The sequence below is a fragment of the Octopus sinensis genome, linkage group LG12, assembly GCF_006345805.1.
Source record: "Octopus sinensis linkage group LG12, ASM634580v1, whole genome shotgun sequence".
NCBI lineage: Eukaryota > Metazoa > Mollusca > Cephalopoda > Octopoda > Octopodidae > Octopus > Octopus sinensis.
Genome location: NC_043008.1, coordinates 32,476,443 through 32,499,201, shown reverse-complemented (window position 1 = coordinate 32,499,201; position 22,759 = coordinate 32,476,443). Strand labels below are relative to the sequence as shown.

The 22,759-nt window shown below is 34.7% G+C and overlaps 1 protein-coding gene across 8 annotated transcripts in view; it reads right to left on the bottom strand.

Annotated features, from left to right (window-relative positions):
* Nucleotides 1–6,476: 6,476 nt before the first annotated feature.
* The window catches only part of LOC115217996 (sorting nexin-2), a 118,827-nt gene continuing 102,544 nt past the window's right edge, over nucleotides 6,477–22,759 (bottom strand). For 6 of the 8 annotated variants that reach the window (XM_029787735.2, XM_029787738.2, XM_029787736.2 and 3 more), the window contains 5 exons: nucleotides 18,932–19,025; nucleotides 17,611–17,816; nucleotides 15,991–16,134; nucleotides 10,433–10,585; nucleotides 6,477–6,852 (listed from right to left, as the gene is read on the bottom strand). In XM_029787735.2, the coding sequence (XP_029643595.1) occupies nucleotides 6,802–6,852; nucleotides 10,433–10,585; nucleotides 15,991–16,134; nucleotides 17,611–17,816; nucleotides 18,932–19,025 (648 nt within the window). In that variant the 3' untranslated portion in view covers nucleotides 6,477–6,801. Of the gene's footprint in view, nucleotides 6,853–10,432; nucleotides 10,586–15,990; nucleotides 16,135–17,610; nucleotides 17,817–18,931; nucleotides 19,026–21,274; nucleotides 21,299–22,759 lie in introns of all 8 variants that reach the window. The other 2 variants (XM_036507830.1, XM_036507831.1) reach the window with 1 other exon arrangement.

The window sequence follows — 22,759 nt, the reverse complement described above, 5'->3', positions numbered from 1 at the left end:
TGATTACTCAATTGTTTGGATTCAGGAGCAGTTAAAATCATATTTTCTCTTTTATCTTTTACTTGTTTCAGTCATTGGGCTGCGGTCATGCTGGGGCACCACCTTGAGGGGTTTTAGTCGAACGAATCGACCCCAATACTAATTTTTTAAAGTTTGGTACTTATTCGATCGTTCTCTTTTGCTGAATCGCGAAGTTACGGAGACGTAAACAAGCCAACGCCGGTTGTCAAACGGTGGAGAGGGACAAAGACATAATATTAAACAGAAAAACAGTTTTTAATCTCTGAGCGAGATGTCGGCAAATAAACTTTAATTTAAAAGATTTATCCTAAAAATCTTATTTAGCTGTTATTGTTAGCACACCTCACAGCCATCTCAATGCTCAATGACAAAATGAAACAAACATTAACCCAGACGCCACCTTTGTGCCGCACAAAATATTGAGAACAAATATGGGTACCATAGTATGCAAACAGAAACGAAACAGCAATGACGTACGCACAATAATGGATTATCCCAACTTACCTGGGCCTCTAATCTCTCAGTAACAAACCGCATAAGCTACAAAGAATTAAATTGAATACTGACGACATCCACATTCCACCTACGACACAATGACAAAAACAAAGTACTGAAAATAAGATCTACCTTAATATTCGTGGGACAAAATTTAATACCGCAGCAAATTTCATCGATAAAATAAGTACCAGATGAGTGCTGGGGTCGATGTAATCGACTTACCCCATCCCCCGAAATTGTTGGCCTTGTGCCCAGATTTTGAAACCAATATTTTGTGCATCAATTTGTTTTCATGACTGTCACTTTGATATATGCTGTAAATGTTGAGGAGTTATCATATGTAACATCTATTTAGTAGAGTACCGGACCAAATATCTGACAAGCCTGGGGCCAGAAATGGCCTCAATTTCTTGATTTTCCATTTTTCTGGAGACAGCCTAAATATATACTCAAAATATAAAATAAACTATGAAACATAAAGAGCTAAATTGTGTTTAACAGATTCAGATTAATACACTTCTAAAGTAGTATATGTTCATTAATCCACTTAATATTCTCAAATTTGTTCACACTATACCATATAATATTTTACAGGATGAAAATTAAATTAAGAAAAGTCAAGAACATTATTTTATTTGATACAAGTACACATTAATACACTCGTAAAGCAGAGTACGCAGGAACCTTTATCAATACACCTTAAAAAGTAAACAAAACTATGTTTTACACTCTATATATAAACTTCAAAAGCAGGGTCTTCTTACAGGGCACAACTTTGCACAATATTCCCGGATTTCTGGAAGCTGGATTAGAAGTCCGATACTGTATTTTTTATCTTCTGTCAGTGTTGTAGTGTCTGTGGTTGAGCGTGATGGTTGTATTAAATGTTCCCTTGTGTCATTTATAAAAGTAAGACAGTACATCTAAAAATAAGGACTACTTTAACCTCATTGGAGCATGATTTCAAGGCGATTCAGTGACGGTTTGTGCAGTTGTGCAGCTTTGATTAGAAAATAATAAAAGGATGTGATTATCTAGTCATTCGAATATGCAGCTGTCTGTTCGTTTTCAGAAGATGCGGCGAAAGTCTTGTAGATATAGATTTAAGAGTTGAATGAAGTGATAGTACGACATTCCGGAAATTGCAAGTTCGGGAAGTGTTGTTTTTGTACATTACATAGCCTTGGCGACCTCTACTTTCCTAAATAGCGTTTTGTGTTATTTCTTAAAGGGGCAATGAATATTTTGTGAATAAGTACATAGCAGAGAATGGAATCGAAAATTTTACCGAAGTCAGTGGAAGTTAAGAATCGTGACTGTGCAGGAATTTTATCTTTGAAGCTGTCATGCTTCCTCCGTTTTATGTCCATATGGTTGCTGTTATTGTAGTTGTAGCTTAGCTGGCCAGCTTTGATCGAAAGCATTCCTGCCACGACCATCTCTACCTTTTTGTTTTATCTAGGACTACATTTGCTTTCGTGTCCATTTTTTTTTTTTTAACTTTAATCGTTAGCCTCGGTGATTATATAAGCTCCTCCGTGAAGTGATCTTGTTGAGTTGAGATTTGGAGAGGAGACATAGGTTTACTATTATGCATTGTTTTCTTGCTGAAACATGAACAGTTTGTTCAATACTTCGCCTTCGAATATTGGTTCTCACATGATTAGATCACTGGGAGACGCGGGTTCGAATCTAGCGTGGTGTTCATACACACTTTGTATGTTCACATATTCCACTTTGCTTCAATACGTATTCACTACCGCCCAATACCAGATATTCTGATTTAACATCAGATGCGCCCGTGAATATTCCGCGGAATAGGCAACCTCTAAAACATTCTTATATTTTAGTTTGTTTTCTTTTTATTTCCGAGCACACTGAAAGCATTATTTCTATGACCTGGCATTATTTCTATGAGGTGTCAAATGGAAAGGCATAGTTGTGTTTGAATTAGGATATGATTTGACAGTTATAAGTAAATATTAGGTATGGTGTGTATCAAAAAAAAAAAAAAATTATATAAGTCTGAAATTAAACTAGTGAATGTAGTTATATAGGAGGCTGCTAGGATGCAACAGTAATTGATAGTAATAAATTGTTGGTATGTTTATCGCTCGCAGGTGGTTGTTAGTTCTGCGTTCTGCTGACAGAAAGAGAAAGAGTAAGCATTGCACTCTGCTGACAGAGAGGAAAAAAGGGCAGAGGTGGAATCGTCCCTTCTTAATTCCGACTGAAAGCTGCTCTTCGTTTGGCAACTGAAGGACAAAGAGAAGTATTGCTCTTGGCCATGACCGACACGAACGTGCGTTTCATGCCATTCGGGTAACTTGATCCAAGCAAGTACAGTGGCAAGCAGTCAGAGCGATTCTGTCAGCTTGCTGCCTTAGAATAAGTATTGAAAAGTATTGCTTATCTTGTTCTTTTAGTCATATTTGTGGATGATAGGTTGAGCATTCAGTTGTTTGATCTCATGAATGTTCAGCTTGTTAAACTGACGTTTAATAACTGCCTGTATATTCTACAGACACATATATCATAAGTTATACCCAAGTCAAATTAGCATGATACAAAGCTGGCTGTTTGGATTACGAATGCAAACCAACTGACGGGTCTTCACACAGTTAACGTCTGAGCAATTTCATCTATATGTCCCTATAGTAAACATAATTGTCCAAAGGGACATGTGGTGGTGGTCGGTCGGGCTGAGGGTATCGTGATTGTGAAGCAAACCTCTTAACCACACCTGCGTATTAGTGTATAACGAAATTATGATATTGATTCGCTTGAGACGCATGAAACAGCACTATATTTCACGTTTGTATATACTCGGACATGGAAAGACTTTTCATAGCGGAAACAGTCTCAGGTAAAATTTGCTTCCATAGACAAAATGTGTGCAAACACGTCCTTAATGGCCCAATGAGGTGCTTTCACTCATAACATCTATGAGAACTTTCTGGACTATTTCCGCGGCGAAAGGTATCCCTCACAAAAATTATCACCATTTTCAAGATGCTAAAGCATTCATGTAGGTTTTCTAAAGCTTTTAAATATATAATTTATGAACCTCTGTGATCGAGTATAATTATTTTGAGGGAGATTTGACAGCCGTTTCCAGTAATGTGAGCGGCCATGTAGAAGTATTTCACTGACTATATAAAAACCTTATATAAGGGTTTATATAACAAATAGCAGGTCTTTCATCGCATCAAAATTTATCCACGCTAGTATGGGTTGGACGGGTTTATCATACAACGTAGCATTCATTATTCATCATCTTTTCTCAGCTCCTGAGATTCAACCATATCATTCCTTCTTGTCTTCTCATGGTGGCATGGGTTGGGCGCCTTTGCTGTACATTTCTGTTAGATTCAAATCGTTTCCTAACACACCAGTGAGGCCTAATGCAGCACCGAATGACCTGACCTCGCTATTTCTTGTCTTCTTTTTCTACTGCAAGTACCGTTCTGCTGCTAGTACAACCACTTTTTGACTCAGCGTGCATTCACATATGCTTCTTGTATTTCATAGATACAAATGCGCCACAGAAATAGCGAAAGCACAGTTCATTGAACAAGGTGCGTATAATGGAGTTGAATAAATAATCTAGCTGTTCTACTGTTGGATATTTTGACTGTGTGGCCCTGTGCAGCACTTTGCAATCATGAGGTCTCGGGTTTGTTTCCATTGCATGATACCATCGTAGGGCAAATGTCTCCAATCACAGTCATAGGTTGTAAACTAAATTAGCTAGATGGAGATTGTGTGGAAGCTCGTCTGATTAACTGCACTCATAAATTCAAAAGGACCAGACTCGACTTATTACTGGTATCTATACTCAATAATTATACAATGAATAGAGGATTCAGTTGATTAAAACTAATACAAGTCGATGACGCCGATGTTAAATCAGTTCATTTCACTTTTCATACTATTCAGAGAAATGAAAATACACACACACGTGTTCTATAATTCAAGTTAATGAAAGAACTACTATACGTTTGCTTGACTTGTTATAAGTAGCAGTCAAATCTTCTTCAAATCATACTCTCTTCCATCTTAACCCTTTTGAGGTACACAATGTTTTGGTATGTGTAGCCAAAACGAGCAAATTTTTTTTCTATTGAGATACATCGACGGAAAGACGATCTCTTGTTAACTATTATACTTCAAAACCAACCATTCACAACACGTTTCATCAGGCCGATTCATCGGCCTGGGTGTCCAAAAAGGATTAAAGAAAAAAAAAACACACTGGATAAAATAGCTCTAGATATCATTTACCATTTACTTGTTTCATTCATTGGACTGCAGCCATACTGGAGCAACATCTTGGAGGGTTTAGTTGAACAAATCATCCTCAGTGCTTATTTTTGCAAGTCTGGTACTTATTTTACTGGTCACCTTTGCCAAACTACTGAGTTATATGGATGTAAATAAACCAACACTGGTTATCAAGCAATGGCAGGAGGAGGAGAACACAAACATACGCACACACAGGCTTCCATACAGTTTACATCAACATTCACTCATAGGATACTGTTTGGACTGGGACTATAGTAAAAGACGCTTCAGGTGCCATGCTGTGAATTGAACCTGAAACCATATGATTGTGAAGCAAGCTTCTTAACCACACAGCTAGGCCTACACCCATATACACAAAACATGCAGCACGGTCATGACAAAGATCAACAGTCAACCTGATTAAAGCACTAACTTGAAGCTAAACTACGACACAATATAACTCTTATTGTGTAAGAAGATTAACAAGACCAGTTTAACTTAAATGTCTCGGAATAATGTCCAGTCTATCCTATCAGTCCATCAAGCTAGAGTATTTGTGCAGACTGACGGGGATTTTAGAATACTGTTAAACTTGAAGCCACTTCAATCATCTGGAGAGACTAAACATGAATAAAAAAAATATTTCAAAAAATGGACGTTTTTAAAAAGTCTAAGAAAGCAAGTCCTCAGTTGTATAGTGGTTAGTATCCCTGCCTGTTGCATAGTAGACCAGGGTTTGGTTATACAATAGGGAGGTGTTGTATACTTTTAGGTGCAGGCATGGCTGTGTGGTTAAGAAGTATGCTTTGCAACCATGTAGTTTTGGTTCAGTCCCACTGCACGGCACCTTGGGTAAGTGTCTTCTACTATAGCCTCAGGCTGACCAATGCCTTGTAATTTGGTAGACAGAAATGTTTAGAAGCCTGCCATGTACATGTGCACATTTATGTGTGTGTGTGTGTGTGTATGCATGAGTATGTTTGGCTGTGCCTCCACACCAACAGCTTGACGACTGGTGGTGATTTGTTTACATCCCTGTACTGAGCAAATCAGCAAACAAGACTGATAAAATAACAAACTGTAAAAAATAAGTACTGAGAGGGATTGGTGGTGGTGGGGGGGGGCAATTTGACTAAAATCCTCTCATGGCAGTGGCTCCAGCATGACCGCAGTCTGATAACCGAAACAAGCACAAGACAGAAAAATAAAAGAAAGCAACAAATAAGGGGGAAATCAAAAAAACTAGTGAAAGATTAGAGCATAGTTTATTTCTTTTAACACCAGGAAAAATTTTCTTTTTTCTTTTTCTTTTCAGAGGAACTTTCATATCAGGAAGCAAGTAACAATAACAAGAAAACAAAATATAATCAAATTTCTTTTTTACGAAAAGCGAGGAAGAAAAAATCCTTATGTGTTGTTTGTCTTTAATCATTTATACAAAGAGTACAAAATATATATACATACATATATATATGGCATATATATAATATATATAATATCTATATATATATATATCTATATATATATGTATATATAAAATATATTTATATATGACAGTTGTCATGATTGGAGCTGAATAATGGTAGTGAGTTAGATAATTCCAGAAGTATAATTCAATATTGGTATATATGTATATATAAATACATACACACACACACATGCATGAATGAATATGGGTGTGTGTGTCTGTATATATATATGTGTATATATATCACTAGTTAATAGTGGTGATAGAGAGGGATGATAGTGATACAGGGTGGTGTGCCAGCTGCTAATAAAAGAAGTGTGGGTACTGTGTGCAATCACCAACAACCCTGCTGAAATCACTAAACACCACCAACACAACTGCTGCTGCTGCTGCTGTTACAAACACCAAATGCCATATTTACGCAGACATTGTTAGTCACACGAGGTCTTCCATATTCACTCCAACTCACTCCATATCATCTCAACTTTCCACCCTGACTCCTGTAGATTAAGGATGTCACCTTGCTTTTATCACGCAATTGCTTTAGCTTCAGGTAAAAATGCTTCCCAGTATTTAATAAGCTGTAAAAGAAGAAGAAGAAAAAAAAAAAGAAATGGATTAGAAACAATAATGACTTTTTTAAAAGATGTGAATCCCTACACATGGGGAGAAGGGATGGGAAGACATCCTCACCATTTTAACTTTCTTTGTTGCTAACATGGGTTGGCCTACAACATATTTGTCCGTGTACCACAGTCGCAGGGTCATTTCTGCAGAAATATTGTCTTGAAACAAAAGAACTGATTCCTCCATCAGAGTGGATATTTCAGATTCCCCTCCCTTCTGGACAAATAATATTTGATATATGTAAACTTTTTACCTTTACCTGTTTCAGTCATTAGGCTGAGGCTATGCTGGGGCACTGCCTTGAAGAGTTTTTAGTCAAATGAATCAACCCAAGTTCTTTTGTTTTCGAGCCTGGTACTTATTCTATTTATCTCTTTTGCTGAACCACTAAGTTACAAGGATGTAAACACACCAACAAGCAGTGGTGGTGAACAGACTCAAAGACATACATAGTTCCAGGTTCAGTCCCAACGCATGGCACCTTGGGCAAGTGTCATCTACTAAAGCCTTGGGCTGACCAAAGCCTTGTGAGTGGATTTGCTAGACGGAAACTGAAAGAAGCCCATGGTATATATATGTTAATATATCTGAGTGTCTGTGTTTGTCCTCTCCACCATCACTTGACAACTGATGCTGGTATGTTCATGTCCCCATAACTTAGCAGTTTGGCAAAGGAGACTAATAGCATAAGTACCAGGCTTACAAAGAATAAGTTCTGGAGTTGATTTCTTCAACTAAAACCCTTCAAGGCGGTGCTCCATATTAAGTCGCAGTCAAATGACAAACAAGTAAAAGAATAAAAGACTATATATATATATATATATATATATATATATATATATATATATATATATATATACATATATACATAGACGCAACAGGTTTCTTTCAGTTTCCGTTTACCAAATCCACTCACAAAGCTTTGATTGGCATGAGGCTATAGTAGAAAACACCCAAGTGCCATGCAGTGGGACTGAACTTAGAACAGTCTGGTTGGGAAGCTAGCTTCTTGCCACACAGTCATACCTGCACCTACTTAAATTTATTTTACTTCGGCTGTAAAAGCTCTAGAGTAACCTAAATATTTAGCATACTTTTATAGGTGTAGGCATAGCCATATGGTTACGAAACTTGCAACCACATGGTTTTGGGTTCAGTCTCAATGTGTCGCACCTTAGGCAAGTGCCGTCTTCCATAACCCTGGGCCAATTAACGGCGTGAGTAAATCTGGTAGGCAGAAACTCTAAGTATTGTGTGTATGTCTATCCTCACCACCAAATGACAACTGGTGTTGGTTTGTTTATGTCCTCCAAACATTAGCAGTTCAGCAAAAGTGACTGATATAATAAGTACCAAACTTAAAAATTAAGTACTCCCATTGATTTTTTTTTTACTGAACCATTCAAGGTGGTGGCCCAGCATGGCCACAGTCCTATGGCAAAAAAGTAAAAGATAAAAGATATTTGATCCCTTTTAAATTCTGAGTCTAGATTTTTCTTGTTTCCAAGGTCAATAAAATAATTATTGGTCTGTCAAGCAGGTATCAAGGTGAGTCAATGTAACTAATTATATACCCTGGAAAACGAAGACATTACGTTGCCAAATAAAACATTGCAATTTCTAGTGCAACTGAAAAGTTCAAACCATTAAGAGAGCTTCTGCGTCATTGCTCAACCTGTTAGAAACAACAACCAGCTTTCCTTCAAATCATACTTTACTAACTTAAGAAATCAAATGTAGTCCTTGAGGCACTGTCTGTGAGAGGAAAACAAAAAAAGCAGGATGTTACCAGATCAACTCATGAGCCAGTTGTGTACTATCTTATCTCATTTGGTCAGCTGAAAGTCAATAATATACCATCTTATTCCACTTAACTAAAAGGATGCTTTATTGTGAAGAAAATTATGAATGTAATGACAAGATACATAGCATATTTAAGTGACAGAGACCACAACATTGTCTGAATGGGATGCCAGTCGACCACAGGGTTACTCATTTGCAGCTGAGTGAACTCAAACAACATGCGATAAAGTGCTTTGCTCAAGAAACACATCACACTGAACTGAAACGATGATCTTGCAACTTTGAGTGCCACATCCAAACCACTAGGTTACAAAAGTTCATTGACAAAGACACACACATATATAGGGTGCAGTGGGTAAATTGTCACCATTTTATATTTTTAATTTTGAGCATGTGCATTATTTGTTTTTGATTTTGTCAACTACACAGTATAGTAGGGTCAATTGGGGACCATCTGTGAGATAAACAGCACCATGACGCAATTTATTCTGCCTGAAATTTGGAAACAACATGTTGTACTGCTTGGCATTTGAGCTGGAAACTCTAATACATACATTTCAGAATGTTTGGGTGTCAATCTGAGGACATACCAAGAGTAATAAAAATCAAACATCCAGTCAACATCATGGTGTTTGGAGTGATCACTAGTGATAGTGATATACCTCCATTCATCATTCCACACAGCCTCAAACTCAACATGGAGACCTACATCAAGTGCCTGGAGGAGGTAGTGCTGCCCTGGATCAAGAAAACCCTACGTCTGGCAACAGGACTCTGCCCCATGCCACACAAGCAGGGGATCCCAGTCATGGCTGTCAGACAATTTTTGCAACCACGTCACTCCTAACATCTGGTCACCTAACTCCTCAGACTGCAACCTCCTTGATTATTGTGTGGGGTGCAGTTGAGCAAGAGACCAACAAACTCCTTGTAACACCGAAGATCAACTGAAGGCAAAGATTATGGCAGTATTCATCATCCTAAACAAAGAGACTGTCCAGAAGAGTTGCAGGAGATTCCAAAGTCATCTGGAGGGTGTGGTTGAACCCAATGATGATTTCATTGAATAAATTTACTCTTTAGTGTTCCAAGATATTTTTTATGTAATTTTGGTAAATATATCTGTTAAAATGAGGTGTCAGTGTTATTTTCATTTTTGCGTAATTTAGATGACAGTTCATTCACCACACCCTGTGGGTGGGTGTATATATATATACACACACACACACACACACACACACACACACACACACACATTATATTACTTGCAAAAATGAATAGAAATGGCTTTTCTGATAATTATCCCACTTTAATAATTAATTTACAAAAGGTTGAAAACCTAGACATGTAAACTAATGAACATTAAATTATTAAAGTGGAAAAATTATCCGAAATGCCATTTCTATTCACTTTTGCAAAGATATAATACTGTACAAAGGAATTTCTTATTCGGCCATATATATCTTACACAAACTCTATATATATGTGTGTGTGTGTGTGTAAATGTATGTATACATAGTTTGTAAGAGAGAGAGATAGAGAGAAAACATCAATTGATTACCAAGTCAAATTTTTTTTTACATAATAGTGGAAGGTAATGCACTGAGTTATAGTCTCAAAATTAAGAACTACTATTGCTTTCTCTCTCTCTCTCTCTCTCTCTCTCTCTCTCGGTGTACACAACTCTGTAGTAGCTATGGCCTTCATCCTTCTCTTCAATCCATTACTCACCTTTTGTTGAGTCTCCATCAAATGTTCCAGGTAAGTAATCACAGCAGCTTTAAAGTCAGCCACTCTGCACACTTCAAAAAACTTCACTTCTTTCCGGATTATTTCTGATATTTTCTCAAAGTCTTCTTGACCTTTCTCTAGTTTTTGTTCCCACTGAAAAGAGAATACAATGAAATATATATTTGTATATGCATTTATGTGTACATGTATATATACATGAATAGTCAAGGCTGGCACCAGTGTCATGTAACTGGCACATAAAAAGCACCCACCACACGCTTGGAGTAGTTGACATTAGGAAGGGCATCCAGGTGTAGAAACCATGCCAAATAGGACTGGAACCTGGTGCAGCTCCACAGCTTACCAGTTTTCAGTCAAACCATATAACTCATGCCAGCATGAAAAAAGGATGTGAAATGATGATGATACATGTATGTGTGTGTATATATGAATATACAAGTGTGTATTATACATATATATATATATATATATATATATGTATTTGTGTGTGTGTATTTTATATATGTGTATGCATGTATTATATATATATGAATATATATATATATGCACTATCATTTAATAACCCACTTATACATCTTTAATTTCTGTGTTTCAGTCATTAGACTGTGGCCATGCAGGGTCACCACCTAGAAAGATTTTATCAAACAAATTGACTCCAGGAATTCTTTATTTGAATTCTGGTTCTTATTTTGGCAGTCTCTTATTGCCAAATTGCTAAGTTATGGGAACATAAACAAACCAACACCAGTTGTCCAGCTACGACATTCACTCACAGGGCTATAGAAACCAATTCAAAACAAACTATTGAACCTGATGCAACCCCTGGCCTTGCCAGTTCTTGTCAAGCCATCCAACCCATACCAGCATGGAAAATGGATGCATGATGATGAAACATATGGTCATTGGTCATGAATCACATTAATAAATGAAAGTATGAGTGCATGCAATATTTGTTCTGGATCTTTGCACTCTGATAGCAACACCTGTAATAGCACAAAGGTGTAGCTGTATCAATCTTTGCTACTTCTTTGGACAACATCAGTGGCAAGAAGAGAAAAAGCTTTCTCTGGCAACTGCAAGGCTTGAGGGGTTGAAAAAAAAAAAAAGAAAAAGACTTTCAATTTGAAAAGGAACTTTCCAACTAGATATCCATATTGGCAGAAGGCATTTAGAGGATTTAGAAATAAACATTTTTGGCACAGGCTATGTAGTTAAGAAGCTTCCTTCCCATTCATGCAGTCCTAAGTTCAGTCCCACAGCACAACACCTTGGGCAAGTGTTTACTATTTTCTTTTTGTGCCTTATAGTTTAACACACTCACCAGTAAAATTTCCACTTATTCCATATTTTTATTTTTCTAAAATTTTCAATATTTTTGACTATTGAAAAGGTTACAAGACACTATGAAAATTTTAGAAAAATAAAAATAAGAAATAAGTGGAAATTTTACCGGTGAGTGTGTTAAATTATAAGGCACAAAAAGAAAATGACTCTCCCCAGACACAACAGAATATGCTTCAATACACGAACTCACAAAGAATCTTGCAAACCAAATCCAAAAACGAAATATCATAAATTTTAGTTTTTGACTTTACACATACACACACACGTAAATAAATCATACAGATACAAACATAATTTAAACCATGTAATTTGATGAAACAGTGGAAGATTACAATTTATTGTGGTTTCAAAGGACAAATTATCAAAAATTGTAATAAAAGCCACCTGTAAACATATTGCTTACGTAATTGCAGTAATGAGCAAAGAGTTATGACAGGGAATAATGTTTAATAGGAGGCAAATGGAAAAGAGGAATTTTAATATGTCACGAATTAAAACAGCTCAAGATATAAGTGAATGATTGCAGATAAAAATAAAATGAAATGAAATGAGAGACTCAAAGAAAATAGATAAAATGAAATGAAATTACATGAATGGTGTATAAATAAACATGCATTGATGCATAAATTACAATATGATAAAAACTGTGGAAATAAACACACTGATAAAAGTATTTGGGACATGTGTGTGGGTTTTACAGAAAACCTTTAGGAGAAGTGTCTGTATAAACAACAGTGAGTCTGTTGTTTAATGAGGTTAATGACATTTGATGACTTCTTTGAATCATTTGTAAAATGAGCAGTTTTACAGCCAATGCATTGTTTCAGTATGGTTAAGTGTAGTGCGTTGTTGATTATGAAATCTAAGATTTAAGTTCCAAACCAATGAAGTTGAACATCAAAAGATAAAAAGTGAGCAATGGCTTCAAATCTTGAGTATTTTAAATTATACGAAGGCACAGGCATGGCCATGCAGTTAAGAAGCTTCCTTCTCAACCATGAGGTCATGAGTTCAGTCCTACTGTGCAACACCTTGGGCAAGTATTTTTTACTATAGCAATAGGCCGATCAAAGCTTTTTGAGTGGATTTTATAGACAGAAACTGAAAGAAGTCCATTATATATATATATAAGTATGTGTGTGTACATGTATATATATATATATATATGTAAGTATGTATGTATGTATGTACATGTGTACATGCATGTGCATCCTTGATTAGACATCACCTGATTGTAAATGAGCATTGTCATCATACAAGCAAGATTGTTTGTTTCTAGTCTTTCATGAAATACAGGTCTGGCCCTGGGAAAATAGAAACCTGTTTGGAAACAGGTGGGATTTGGCAAGAGGAAGGATATCCAGTCATAGAAAATTTGCCTCAACAAATTCTGTCTGACCCATGCAAATCATGGAAAAGTGCAAATTAAATGACAATGATGATATATTTTTGAGAACAAGTGTAATACAAAATAACATTGAATATCAGATAATTAAATAACACAGTGAAAGTAAAGAACTGTGTGAAATAAGAACCAATGTATGTATAATATGCTTTTTCCTTGCATTGTACAATCTCAAATTAGATTATTACATTAAGTGTAGTAAGGTGAAGAATGTTATATTCAGTAGCAGATTTGAATTGGTGAATTCATTTATAAATCACATAAGTTTGAAAGAATCACATTAAATATAAATGAGCTTGATGTAATGATGATGCATTACACTGAAATCCAAGATCTAAAGGTCTTTTTTTAGAAAAGGCCATCAAGTTAAGAACAAAAGTGCCAAGAAAGAAATTTATAGTAGAAGATTCAGTGGTATTGTTGATATAAATATATGCAGGTACGGGTATGTTTTTAAGATAATAAAATGATATATTGCTTTAATTAGGAAAATGAGCCAATATTAATAATAGAATAAGAATTAGACTATCAGTGGTGTGTATATTATATTAAATTAATTATGAGATGCATTATTAATCATGAAAGTTCTTTACAGTTTAATTTATATAGATTACACTGAAACTGTAAATACCATAAACCTTCTTCAGAAGTATAACTGTCTGTATATTGAATATATATAGATTATTTTACTTAATTTTCTTGGTGGGGTGGATATACTGATGTACGAAGTTTATATTCTTCAGTAACTTATAAATAACTTAAAATATTTTAGCATACATATTTATATATACAGCTTGAGGTTAGTTCAGAACTTCTGTAGAGAAAGGGTAGGAGATTTGAGAACAATATCTTGCTTGTATGGTTTAGTGACACAAACCAATTTCCATTTAATGCTATAGTTTACCTCTTGATATTTAGGGGGTCTCTAAGGAACTTTTCCAGCCAATCTTTCAATGAAGTTATAGTCAACAAAAGCACTCAGAGAGCGCAAACCTCTGTCAAGGCAACACCAATGTCCTCTCAACAATTAACCAGAGATGATTTTTAAAATGAGAATATCTCAAATAAACTCAACTTATCTCACAAAGGAGAATACTGAAAATGAACCCGACTGCTCACAAAAATTAAGTAAAAAAAAAAACAAAAAAATAATCCAGAATCCTTGTCTAGTACCGGATCAATCCCAAAATCTAATCAGGTTGTACTAGTCACAAGGCCAAATAATGTTTTAAAGTAATGCAATAATGAGTATTACATAATAGATTCACTGTAAACATTAGTTATAGAGAAAATGGCAATCCACACAAACTCATAAATATCACTTGGTATAACACTCCTTTTAATAAAAATGTCCCAATACTTGTTAAGCAAAATATTCTTTAAAATGTTTCCAAAACATTTCCCTCTTCACAGTCCCATACATATTGTGAAATTTTCAACAAAAACACTAAGTTTTCTATTTGACCACACTAAACTTTTCGTCATCCTTGTTGAATAAGAACTAAACCAAATTATGATTCATCCAAATGTTTGAATGTATGATCTTTCAAATGCAAAAGCTTAACAAAATGTCCACCTTGCCATAGATACATCACAAAAGATGTTGTTGACTGTGCAACAGTTAAAACAGAGACTATGTCCAAATTTTATATTGGATAAGCTAGTGTCTGTAGTTCTACATTGGTTCAGAAAGTGTTTCTGTGTTGTATCTATATTTTGAACAAATTGCTTTTAAACCAATATAAGATTTTGACATATGCTTTAACTGTGCACACCCAACAATAACTTTAGTATGCATCTATGTTTGAATGGACATTCTTGAGCATATGCAGTTGCAGGATTGTATATTTTAGATGCTAGATGATTCACTGTTTGGTTTACAGCCAATAGGGATTGCTAGATAATTGGTATTGTTGGATAAGAAGCTTTTATAGTACACTTATTTAAAATTTTATAATATGTAAGGCTTGGCAGACTGAGTTGATATTTGGAGCATTTCAGAGATATATTTTTTTTATCACAAGTATGGAAACATTTTTATTAAAAAGAGCTGTATTTAGTGATATTTCTTTTCATATTGTGCCATGTAAAATTATAAAAATTTCTTAATTTGTGATGGATGCTGAAATTAGGTGTCTAATAGTGTTCTATGCCAAAATGTGAAACTTCTTTGGTGAAGATAGTTTTTCCTGATGAAAGGGCCATTGCTGGCTTGGTGTTTTAATGTGTAAATGGATTATGGCAGTGGCTACTGAAACAGCTGTAGACTTAATTCTTTCATGCACTTTACAATGGTCATTATTCTGGATTCCTTTTACCTTTAATAGTTTAACTATCTTATTATTTTAATTTTTAGTCAATTTCATGTATTTTCTTCATACACGTCATTCTTTACAGGTTTTTCACATATTTTTATATGTGTATATATGTATATTCTTATACCTTTGGGTTTTGTGTGCTGAATGCCCTGGTATTTTGATATGTATTTATGTTCAACAGTGTGAATATATGGGGATGATATAAAGTTGTTTCTTGAAGTTGTATTCTTGGTGTCAACCATAGCTGCTTCTTTTTTAAAGTAAGGTACTTTATTTTATGTCCACACTTTGATCAGACTAACACCTGCTGCACTTTCACAATCAACCTGTTACACTTCCCCAATCCCTTGATACAGCCCTTCCAACTTTCCCACAGTGACTTCTACAGCTCTAAAACCATTTCTGACATACAACTATAATTTTATGAATTAAGAAGTAAAGTAAGATAATATCTATCAAGTTTGATTTACCTCTGTAATTTCTTGCTGGGCTTGAGATAATTTATCAGTTTTATGGGCCACTTCAAGACGAGCCTTGTTCTCTCGCTTTCTGGCCAACATCACTTCAGCATCCTTCCAGTTTTTATAACATTTGACACGTTCATGGAAAACATCCTGGCAATTGGAGATAAAATATATCAAATATGATTAAACAAACATCCAGAAGGAATTACAAAGAAAAACATTAAATTAATAACTGCATCACACACATACAAACTCTCTCTCTCTCTCAGAGTGAAATATATAGCTGGTTTACACTGATTTTACAGCAGTTTTATTCATTGTAATCATTATCATCCTTACTTTAATTGATATTTCTCCATGTTGATACATATGCTGATTTGTATGAAATCCATTTGCAAGCATTTTGTTGGGTTTCTCTACAGGGCAAAGAGTTTTAATTTTAAACAGCCATAATTCATGCCACTGTGTCAGAAGAAGCATCAAACATTTCTGTGACAATTTGAGGATGTATTTTTTCAAAAATTTGAAACCACAGACCAGAACTAAATGTACAGAAACTTTATAATATAAGTGAATCACTGACAACTGACAAAACTTCTGAGATGACAAATTGCTTTATTTACTCTAGCAATAGACACTAGGCTAAAAAAAATTTTTTTAAAGATACAAACTGAATGACTTGATACATACAAATCTTAAAAGTACTAAGCTCAAAAGTTATTGTCAGTATTAAATGATACACAAGCCTAATGAAATCTCTGAATTATTGTATCAATATGTATTGATTACTGATCATTTTTATTTACAAATGACGAAAAATGTAGTTACCACATTAAATATAGTGAACAATTGACAGTTTTGAATGTAACTAATTTTATATCAACAATTATTCAAACGAGTAGGGTGGGGTGGGGTGGGAACTATAATATGTAAGTAAAAACATTCATAAACACATCAGAATGAGCCTACATTACCTACATTTGATTGGTTGCTGTAAAACCGTTATAAAATAGTCACACATTCATCTATTGAATAACAATATGCAGAACATACAATACATTTAGAATAAAAAGTACAGCATAGATTTCATGTGGGAAATAATCATCTATTCATTTGCAAATATATATTTGCAAGTCTTCATTAGCTTTTGATAATGAAGTTTTAGTGTTAATGAATCAAATCAGCATATAATTAAAAAAAAAAAATCATCTATTCAGCCACACTAAAACTGCACTAACAATTACTATTTTCTTTGCTTTCATGTTTTATACTTGATACCGAAAGCATGGAAATATGCAATTTTTCATGTCAACAGATGAATATTTCACTTGTTCTTAAGATGAGAATTGAACAGATGATTCTGTGATGTATCTTCATGTGTTTGCGAATATTTTTGCCTATATAGCTGCTTCTTTACTTCAAATGTTTCAATAACTGACAACATAAAGTTTAGGATTATGATCCAAGGAGCTTAACCTAAATACACACACACATAGAAGCACCAATTAATATTGGTTAAGTACACTAACAAATGCATAATGACTCAAGTTCTTGGTAACAAACAAACATCAAATACATTGTCACATAAAAAAATCAATCAGTCAATTTAAAAGAGATAACACAAACCTTCACTGACTGTATCAAGTTGATGTAATCCTTCAGCAGCTCCGAAATAACATAGTAGTCCTGGTCGGCTTGATCTTTATGCAACAGCTCTACTTTCTCTTCAGTCTCAGCTAACTGTGACAGGGCCCGTGACAAAGCTGTATGTTCTTCAGCATTGCCCAACATTGCAGCACTTTTGGCAAATTGACCAGTGCTTAAACACAACTCTGAAAAAAAAAAGAGAGCAAAAAGGAATTTAACTTTCATAAAATAAAGGCATTTCATTCATTTTATGTTCAATTTTCCATGCTAATATGGGTTGTACAAACACTTACTGAGGCAAAATTTTCCTGTAGTCACAAATCAACAGCACAGTGTCACAAAGGGATGTAAACATAACATCACTATTTAACTCATGATGTCCAGCAAGGACGTGTGGAATGTAAACATTTACAGACTCATACATTTAATGGGCTTCCTTATAGTTTCCATCCACCAATTTCATTCAAAGGTAGTGATTAATCAAATACTATGATAGATGACACTTGCCCAGAAAGCTATGTGGAGGGATAGAATCTAAAAAAACATCACTATGAAGCAAATTTCATATCTACAAAGCTATGCCTGCACCATCATCTAATTCTTTTTCTACAATTTAACATCTTGACAATTATTCTAGTGTAGTCAGTATTTCTTTGGCAAGTTTGTACATGCTTATGGATTTTGGCATCAGTTATTCTAACAGCTGGCTACCCAAAGTCTACTGGTGCTGTGTTTCCTTCTCTTTACTGGATTTTTAGTGTTTTAACCAAAAATCACATTTGTTGGTGAGAAAGGATCTTCTGATGCTGGGCCTCACTGAAGAGATAACAAAGGACCGAGACTTCTGGCAATTTGCAGTGCTTGAGAAAACACATCAAGCTAAGTAAAATCAAGACAACCCATACATTCAGGTATGACCGTAAAGACCATGCCTTCACTCCCTCTCCTGGCCAAGAGGTCTTTGTCTTGCAAGGGCCAGTGCTACATAAAATGTACATGTGCAGGTAGCATTTAAAAAGCACCTTGCACACATTGTAAGGTGGTTGACATTTAAATGGGCATCAAGCAGTAGAAACCATGCCAAAAGAGACAATTGGGACCTCGTCAGCTCCTACCAAAACATCCAACCTATGCCAGCATGGGAAATGGATGATGACAATGATGATAGTGATGACTAGCAGAATATATTAAAAAAATCTAGCTGGTCGCAGCTGGCATACCTTTGATCATAGATTTTACTCAACTAAAGTCAAACTGAAATTAAAACAACACCATCACCACATTGGGGGGCATTACTCACCTCTTCGTTGTTGCACCAAGTTTTCTACACTTCTATGTAACTTCTGAAGCTGAGTGTCCAATGCCTCAACCTGTTGCTGTTTCTCTTCAAACCACTGCAAAGACAAACACAACACAGGCAACAGTATTAACAATGGTTCTTCAATGATTCCAAAGATGGTTTATAATTAAACAGAGAAAAAAAAAAGAATTTTATTTTAAAACAACAAACGACCAAAAAAAAAAAAGAATAATAATTATTGGAAATCAATAAAATTTAGCTAATTCAATTACTGAAATGGACAGCATAGAAATGAATACAAACTCAATCAGTAAACATTATTCAGAAGATAACTATAGAAGCCAGAATAATTTGTAATATATTACTGCAATGATGAATATAATGGTTTCTTAATTAGATAAGGTAGGAAGTGCTAAGTGTCTTGCTCAAGGATGCAACAGATATCTTGTAGCAGAATATAATACATTTATGACACATTCTGCCAAGCGGTCTGCATATTTTCTATTTTAACTCTACTTCTTTAAACACTTCATTATTACATAATAATTAATAACAACAATAAGAGCAATTTCCTTTTTACTATTAGGCCAAAATAATTACATACATTAGGTACAAATATACATTAGATAGAAACACAAACAAAAGAAAGGAAAAGAGAAATTCTTGAGTTTAGTAGGATTAGTGGAATCACATAATTCTATTTAAACTTTGATGTTAATTTACAATAATTGAGCAAGACTTTACTAAAAATAATTCCTGCATAGGAAGAGGGAAACTTGGATTTAGAGATATTCATGCTTCTCTTTAAAGTATCAGCAAAGGAGTGCGGAACATGAGAGAGAACAATACTGCATATTAAGTCTATTGAGTTTTCACTATTGCAATATGGTGGCCAATATTTTCTTCTTGTTTAATCACAGGTCTTATCTGATTCAACAGACGTAGGATGAGAGGTGTTTCAGGCATGACCAGCCTATCTAGGGCAACATTATTTTATGTCCTCTCTCCAGCTGACTATTTTAAAGATGACAGAGTCTGATTAGAAGAAAATTCAACTGTTATTTCTGGCAGGGAAGGTCTGTTTGCTACAATAAGCAGGATGAGTGACAACAGAAATTCAGATTTTCTTTCACCACGCTTCAAACATAAATATAAACCTCAAGATCTCAGTGAAAGGGAAACAGTGATATCTATGCATTAGTAACTTTAAATGAAAGTAATTTGAATTGAAGTCCTTCCCATGAACAATGTACTGGAGACATTTTTTCAAATATTTCTTTCATATATATATATATAAAACAGTTGCCACAAGTATGGCTGTGTGACCAAGCACTTTGCTTCCCAGCCATGGGTTGACCAATGTTTTGGTAAGTGAATTTAATAGATGGATACTAAACAAAATTCTGCACATGTGAACGCACACACACACACAAGCCTGTATGTCTACACTACATGTGAAAATACTCTGAGCTGCAGAGTGATGTGTACTGACATTTCCATGCCAATAAGTCATCAACTACTTCTGTATTTTTGAAGTTCAGTGGAATGGAAACTCCCTGATTTGAAAAGCAGGGAATAATTAACAGCAGTAAGGGCATCTGGCAGTAAAATATGGCTTCATAAATTTATATTCACCTAACCCATGCCAGCAGGTGAAAAATATTAGTAATTTGGTGATATTTTAATGTAAGTATCAATTAGAACTATATAAAAAGGTCTCACACACTAGAATAATTGTATATGTTGGAAATATATATATATATATATATATATATATATATATTGGGTGAGGTAAGTATATAAAATTTTCAAACGCCACACCACATCTTTTTTAAATCTTTACATGTCACGTGGTTGCATATACATGAAATCATAGAAAACAGCAATTCTAGTATTCATTTAACCCTGATCCAAGTAACACTCAGGTACATACACATTTATAAATAAACCACACACAGGCAAATATAACAACAGAAATAATCATGTTAGACAGAAAGAGGGCAACAACAAATCCACTGATGGAATTTGAACCATGTATCCGTTAAATGATAGCTGACCGAGTTACTAATTAACATCTGACACAACCTCTTAAACTAGCTACTTAAATCTATTGAGTTAGAGAAACAAGTAATAAAACTGCTAAATTTTAAAAATGGTGTTAATTAGTTCAAATATAAACTCAATCGACATGCAAATGATACACTGTTAACTGTTAAACACTTCACATCAAACCAATTTGGAAAAAAAAAGTATCCAACCTAAAAATTAAAACAAAAAAAAAAATTTAGTTACACATTACAATTCTGCTCAGGTTTATTAAGAAATAGAAAAAAGACAATCTACCCTTGCATCTGCTACACCGTATAGCTATAATTTCAAAAGAAAAGAAAAAAAATATGCATATATATGTGTGTATTTATATTCACATACATCATCATATATATACATATACATGTGTGTGTGTCTATGTATGTATGTATACATATATACATGTTATATGTATACTTTTTAACTTTTTGAATAATTTCTAGGTTAGATACAAAACTAGAAATCAATTTTTTAACTGGTATTTCAGTTTATCAAACCAAGAAGGATGAAAGGCAATGGTTGATCTCAGTGTATCTAAAGTCAGAACATAAAGGTACATAACTGAACATGTAATTATTGCAAAATGAAAGAATTACACTCTTAATTCCTTCTCCAATTCATACAGGAATAACCTGAAGTAGACTTCAACAGTCGATAACAAATTTCAGAGTTTTTCCTAATGAGTCTTTTTAAAATATCTAGAATAGTATTTATTTGGGAAGAAATCCTTCATGAGATATTTTGAAAGATTCACTATAAAAAAAAGAATAAAAACTCGACATGATAAATTTTAAGAAATTTAATTATTTATCCAATTACATGGCATCCTTCTCTCCTCACCACCATTCATCTCCCAACTAAAATTCAATCAAGAAGATACATTCTTTTTTGCAAAAGTACCAATAAGAATTCTGAAGAATCACATGACTGTACAAGTAGTGTTTCTGAATCACTATGAAAAATATTGATTTCCAAATTAGATACAAGGCTACACATGTTGAGTAGGGAGGAGGGAACAGTCAATGGCATTGGCCCTATACGATATTTGTCTAGTATTTGTTTTAATGACAGATAAAGCTGAACCCAGAGAGATTTGAACTCAGAATATAAATGGACATATGGCATGGAATTTTGTTAATTGTTCTACTGATTTTGTTAGTTCATCACTAAACCATTACAAAATATTTGCAGTAAAAAATGGTAATCAGCATATTGTCTGTTGCAATTAAAAAAATTTTTTTTTACAATAATTATGGAAATTCTAAGTGATAATAATAATAATCCTTTCTTGTATAGGCACATAAAACGCACCCACTACGCTCTCAGAGTGGTTGGCATCAGGAAGGGCATTCAGCTGTAGAAACCTTGCCAGAGAGCCTGGTGCAGCCTCCTGGTTAACCAGTCCTCAGTCAAACTCTCTAACCCATGCCAGCATGGAAAGTAGACAGTAAATGACAATGATGATGCTTTTAACATAGGCAGAAGGCCAGTGAGTTTGGAGGAGGAAGTAAGTTATTTACATTGATCCTGGTGCTCAACAGGTACTTACTTTATCAACCCCGAAAGGATGAAACGCAAAGTAGACTGTGGCAGGATTGGAATTCAGAACATAAAGACGGATGAAATGCCATAAAGCAGTTTGCCTGGCATACTAACGAGTCTGCCAACTCGCTGCCTTAATAATAATGGTTTCTAACATAAGTACAAGACCAGAAATTTTGCAGAAGAGGAACAGTCGAG